This window comes from Coturnix japonica, chromosome 4 (genome assembly GCF_054131305.1).
Source record: "Coturnix japonica strain WE chromosome 4, WE-NBRP24, whole genome shotgun sequence".
In the NCBI taxonomy this organism is placed as follows: Eukaryota; Metazoa; Chordata; class Aves; order Galliformes; family Phasianidae; genus Coturnix; species Coturnix japonica.
The window spans coordinates 80,524,410-80,530,684 of record NC_140666.1 but is presented as its reverse complement, the minus strand read 5'-3'; the positions used below and the strand labels follow the sequence as shown (position 1 = coordinate 80,530,684).

Genomic DNA, 6,275 nt, shown 5'->3' with positions numbered 1-6,275 from the left:
TCAAGTTTATATTTTATATTTATTTGCACAATACAAATTATTAAACAGACACTCTATTTCAGTTTCCAACGTAGACTTCTACATACTATTTTCAGTTACTTTGGCTTGTCTGTTACTGGTACCAATACAATACCAGTTCTATCATATGGTTTTTGTCATTCACGCACCAGCATGGATTATACCTCAGTGTCAGACAGGTAGCTGTCACAGTCAATTAGAACAAACAGCTTGTTTTGTAAAGAATATTTAATGCAAAATGAAAGCTTGAGAGCGTTTTACCACCTTGCTGAGCTGTGAAATGGTATAACCTTTCAAAAAAAGGTTGAAACCACCAAATTCTGGACAAGAAATGACATAATATGTTTTTTACACAGATATCACTACCAGGAACTGATTATATGATCACATTTTTCTAGAATACATCAAATAAATACAAGCAATATGTGCAACATAAGCTACTGTCAACTACCTACTATAAATCATATCTGTGAACGTACATAGGAGCATGTTGTGAATATTTAAAGTGCTTTAACACAGAGCAAGTGAATCCATCTAGTGTCGTATCACAGGCAAACAACATGTTCAGTTTGGACAGAATAGTCTCCATGCAATTAGTAAGCAGCAATGCCCTGCATTCTTTTACAACATATAGTATATACCACTGCAGTCATATGGGGTTTAAAGTCAAAATACAGTGTTTGCACTTACAAAACTCAACCAATGCTCTACATTAGCATATGTTTTAAGCATTGCTACAGCAGGGTGGCTTTGTGTTTATTTTTCCTTTTAAGAAGCCAAACCTTTGGTAGTGTAAATGCAGCGTACATTGAAGATGCCACTGAACCAAAATGAGCTCATTATGCAGCTGACAGGAATGGGAAGAAGAAAAAATCAAAAACAAATTTAATGGCTTTATGCACTGTGCTCCTCCAGTCGTGTTCTATTTTCACATGCCTCCCTGCAGGTAGGAGTTTAGACATGCAATTCAAGCAAGTGATTGCTTTCAGTTCAAAGACAGGCCATTTACTGCCAAGACGACCTTCCAGAATAGTGCTGAATTCAATTATACTTCCTTGCCTCAAGTTCAACAACACTTTCTTAAACTCATTGCTTGCCTTCAGCACAATATCTTTGGTTATGTCATCTTCCTCCACCAACTTGGTTCCATTTTTGCTACTGAAAGGCATGCCCACAGTTATTTCAAATTTGTACCGATCGAACATTTTCATGTGGCAGTTATGCTTTGTCAGGTACTTGAGACGACACAATTCTTCCTCCTCCATAGTGACATTTTTGGGGTCACAAAGAGGGTAGGTTTCACCGTACAAGCACCTCATCCAATCACCAATAAAAAGTGGAAGCATGTTTATTGCAGATTCTGCACTATTATCGATTTCTGTAACACGCACGTATTTGAACCTTCCAGTCCATGTCACTCTGTGTCCTTCCAGGTGACTACATAAAATCTGAGTACGTGCCATATTGGTCTCCTTCCATGATCGGGGTCCACAGAGGAAGGCATACTGATTCCATGTCAATGTGGAGTTGTAAACTTTCATTCCCTCTGATCGATACACATAGAACCAACAAAACAACACTACGGCTGTAATCCACACCAAAATGAGTTTCACAATTGAGCTTCGAGTGAGAGATTTAACCATTTCTACTACAGAGAAGTTGACTTTTGTCCACCATCGGAAGAGCAAAGGAACAGCACACAAAACTAGAGTCACTACGATTTTCATGAGCTCCAGCGACACGAACCACTTAATGAAATGGACCAGACACATCAGTGCAATGCCTACACCCAGCACTGGGAGCGCAAAGAGAAACAGGAAGTAACCAATTGATGCACGGACGAGCCCAATGCCAGAGGACTCCCGCAGAATGACCACAGAGAGCTCACACCACATAAAGCAGACCAGATACGGGACCAGGTAACAGTAGGTGCCTTTAAAATTTCGCAGTTGTGCCATTCTAAAGAAAAGATAGAACAAATACAAAAACAAAAGGCACGGGATGCTTACATTGATCAGAAAAAGATGGCCAACAGGAACAGTAAAGAAGGTTTTCCCTAAGAATTTCAAGAAGCCAAAATTCCCAGGTAATATCTGCAACAGGGACAAGCAACCTGCTGCTATCTCAGTCATTAATGCTCTTCGTGTGTATGGTTCTGCACATGTGCTTAAACTCATATAACTCGTCACTGTGAAGAAAACTGAGACAATAGCTAACTCTGAGCATGGTATACAGTCCTTGCTTGCTATAGGGAAGGAAAAAATAACAAAGAATACTGAGAGTAAAAAATAAATGTACGGCTCTAAGTGATTCCACCCAAAGTTCACCTCAGCTTGCTCAACATCTAGGTTTGGTTCAAAACGAAGGAGTAAGTCAGTCAAAGTGCGGAAGTTTTCCCAGGCCTTACTGTCCTGAAAAACTTTCAGTGTGCAAATCACCATAGAAATGAAGGACAAATAGAATATAACTAACGGAATAATGAAGGCAAAAAAATCAATTGTCAGATTACTGATGATGAAGAAGAAGATGAGAGCATTGATGTGATGTGTTGGAATAATGGTAGACAGCCAATGCATTCCTGCCTTTGATGCAACATCTATTAGATATTCTTTTATTTCCATTATGGCATGAAGTGGATATTTTACAACCTAGAAAGAGAGAAAGAAGCATTTTATTTAAGAGCGGTTTTGTACTGGTACATCACAGATATTAACTGAAGCAGTAGCAGCCAGCTGTCTAACTTCAGTTGAAATGAAAAGATTTTTATTCCAAAAGAGTGTTGCCAATAACCTGACTTTACATTCTCTGATATTATTAGCTCTATTTTGATTAATTCAGCCAGGTGAAACGCAGAGGCTATTTTGATTTTAGGGAAGATGAATTTCATTACCTTTGACACATAATTAAACGGTTTCCTAGTCAAATATTCTGCTCTGGTAACTTCACACTTAAGATAACACAGAAGTGCAACCCTGTAGTTTAAGTCATCACTTGAGCTGATGATGTACTCACTTGAGTGAGTAATGTAAGTTTTAAAAACATTTAATTCTACCACTCTTCTGCAGAGATCATGTTATACATTCTGATTATATGCATTTAAAGAAAGTCTTTATAGCTATGCTTTATCTTTAAAAGATGCTTTCCACATACCTACAGACGCAGCTGTCAAAATCTATTTTGTAAACAGAAAGTCACTGCACGTGATCATAAAATTTTACCCATCTCATGTGGCATTTTCCTATACAATCATACAACAATGGAAGACATGCTAGATCAGATCTCCCTATGGCCACCTACACATTTAGTGTACAAGCAATACATGACTTATTTTTTTCAAACAAGGATTCAAGTACTACTATCTGCATATTATACAGTGCAAACAGTCCCATTAAAAAAGTTTTTAATATTTTCCCATAAGTTATGCTTTTATATTAACTATGGCAGCAGAAAAGCCAAAAAACCCTAGGCAAACCTCTGTAACATTGTGAAAAAACGGCAACAAACACACTGACTTTGGCACAAACTTGTTCATTAGCAAAAGTATCTCTGCTCTTCTTTGTAAATGCATCACTTTCAGAATACAATTTATTCAAAATAATGGAAGAGATAACACCTACTACCTTTTTTAACCTTTCTGTATGGAAATGGATAACAAAATGACAAGAATGACAAGAATTTATAACAAAAATGCTACTATTGATTTTCAGAGGCTAAATATCAGCTTTGAGAATCAAGTGCAAATCACCTCTGTCTTGTCTGAAATGTGCAAGTTACATCCCTTCCATACAACCTGTTCATTACTGTCTGCTTACCTTCAGTCTCAGGGGCAACTCTTCAGGAGTCTTCCCTGCCAATTCATCATCTTCCTCCTCTTCCTGCATAATCAGGTTAGATGGGATGATTCCCTTTGCATACTTCTTGGTAATCTCCACAAAGTCATCCAAAGCAATAAATTTTTTAGCTGTAAAATAAAGTAGAAATAATGAGCAAATAGCATCGCTAAAATGCTGTACTGATTATATGAACTGGAATATTAATTTTCTTTCATGTAATTAAAGATGTACTGTGAACTTCAAAAACTGAATTGGTGATAACACAGACCTACCTTTAAACTTGCTCTAAGACTTGTGCTTAAAACAAGCTGCTTTTCCCAGCAACACACGACTACTCTAAATCTTGTCAAACCAGTATGTATTTTATTATATTTGCAAACAGGAAAACGAGTGAACATAGCTTATCTGCAAGTACTCCAAGGAGAAGAGACTGCTAGATAAGGTTACACAGTTCCAAATCGTAACTTATCATAGCTTTGGTAACTGAGAGAGGTCTTTGACTAAAACCCACGTTGAAAATAAATAAATGTACAGGAACAGTAATGAATTACCTATACATTATGAACTGAAAACTGACTTCTGATTTGGCCTGTATTGTATTATTTTTCCAATTCTGTAACTTACGGACAGATATAATTACATCAAATGCCCAATTATTTATATCTACAAGATTAAATACAAGTTTACTTTAGCATATTAATTTAATATGGTGTTGGGCTATAAGAAAACTCCCTCAAACTACATCAACTAGGATTTAAATCAGCTGGCCACAAAATATTTTTTGCTCAGTTGTACACTGCCTATCAACTCATTTACAAGTAATGAAGCATCTTCTCGGCTATTGGCCTTCGTTATCCACTCCTGCAAGTAGAATGGAAGCAAGAGATTACTTCAGAGATCTCCAAGGATGCTACAAGATGCCTTATACACTGCTTCAAACTATTTTCACATCCAGTGCCTTGCATTAGCATGCACTAGCTAGTTTCTATGGCAGTCAAGCTTGATGTCATTTGTAAAGGAGGATAATTAACAGCAACTTTTCCCATACTCTGCAGTAAATGACACTGCTGTAGATATGAAAGACTTCTGAATGACAAAAATCTGTAATACACCACCCACACAGTACGTTTAGCGAGTCAGCTGACAAAAACAAGAACATTGGCGTGCTCAATGTAACTTTATGATTTTAAAGGGACAGAAAACTGAATGGCTTGACTAAGTTTCAAATAGAAGATTAGTGGATTTGAGCTTTAAAAAGAAATGAAAAACTTTAATACAAATAGTAGTTATGGAAGTTTTCCACAACCTGGACATTGCCCTTGCTTGCACTTTGAAAATATTTTTCTGTTTCCCCACTGTATGAACCCACATGTTCCACCAAACACCATGTGGAATTGTTCCCAAGAAGCTGTTTAACTTTTTGCTAACTTGTCTTTTTCATTCACAGACTGCAAGGCAACATGACTTGTACAAAGAATTCAGTGATGTTCCTCAGTTGTCTTTGGTGCGCTCCAGACCTCTCCTAACATCAAACAGACCGATTATGTTATTATAATGCCTTATCTGGACAAAATATACAGCAGTAAAAATAGATATTTGGTGAGGAAGCAGTATGCAGACATGATTAGAATCTTACTAAAGTTCCTTTAGGAGCTTTGACATGACTCTGAGGTATCCTGAGTGGGAAAGAGTTATTAATTTAATATGTATAGTTGGCCTATCAAGCGTAACAATACATAACACTCTCAGGCATGCACCAACTGTCCACTGACAACGTCAGCTTTCGTATTCCATTTATGCCTTCATTAAGAGTACTCCAGATCAAGTGTCAGCAAACATATTACTGGCTTAACACTTCCAAGTATTGACAACATAGTAAAACTGAAGGAAAAAATTCCTGCTGGCAAGATAAATGCAGAAACTCAGTGGATCAGAGAAGTAAAAGCTGGATAGGAACAGCTGCCTTGTTAATCCATGAAAAGATAAAAGCTCTCTAGAGGAGAGGTAACAGCTTAACTCCTACTTTAAGTGTTTGATGAAAACTTTTCATTTTTAAACGTTATTAGTATTTTGTCACCCAAGTGTCTCTTAAATTGATATTAAAAGTGTATGTTGTAGATTCTACTTCATTATTCATAGATTTTTTTTCCTTCAATTTGGTTATGACAAATTCCCCTGCCTCCCCCATCCACCGTAGGAAAAGAAAAATATGCACATCAATTCCTGCCTACGCTCACATGTAGGTTCATTTACTCTCCTGTTATTTTATCTGCCATTTAAGACTTAAAAAAAAAAAAAAAAGAAAAAAAAGCAGTTCCTTTTCTGACATTCTGAATTACTGAAGAATCCAGAACAAAATGACTTGCTTTGCACTCATGCTCTGTCAGCACGTGTCTGTTCAGCTAAGGAATGGAAAAAACAAGT

At 36.9% G+C, this 6,275-nt stretch overlaps 1 protein-coding gene across 2 annotated transcripts in view; it reads right to left on the bottom strand.

Annotated features, from left to right (window-relative positions):
- The window catches only part of WFS1 (wolframin ER transmembrane glycoprotein), a 29,352-nt gene continuing 23,077 nt past the window's right edge, over positions 1 to 6,275 (bottom strand). For both annotated transcript variants that reach the window (XM_015862846.3, XM_015862847.3), the window contains 2 exons: positions 3,831 to 3,979; positions 1 to 2,666 (listed from right to left, as the gene is read on the bottom strand). In XM_015862846.3, coding sequence (XP_015718332.1) covers positions 858 to 2,666; positions 3,831 to 3,979 — 1,958 coding nt within the window. In that variant the 3' untranslated portion in view covers positions 1 to 857. The remainder of the gene's footprint in view (positions 2,667 to 3,830; positions 3,980 to 6,275) is intronic.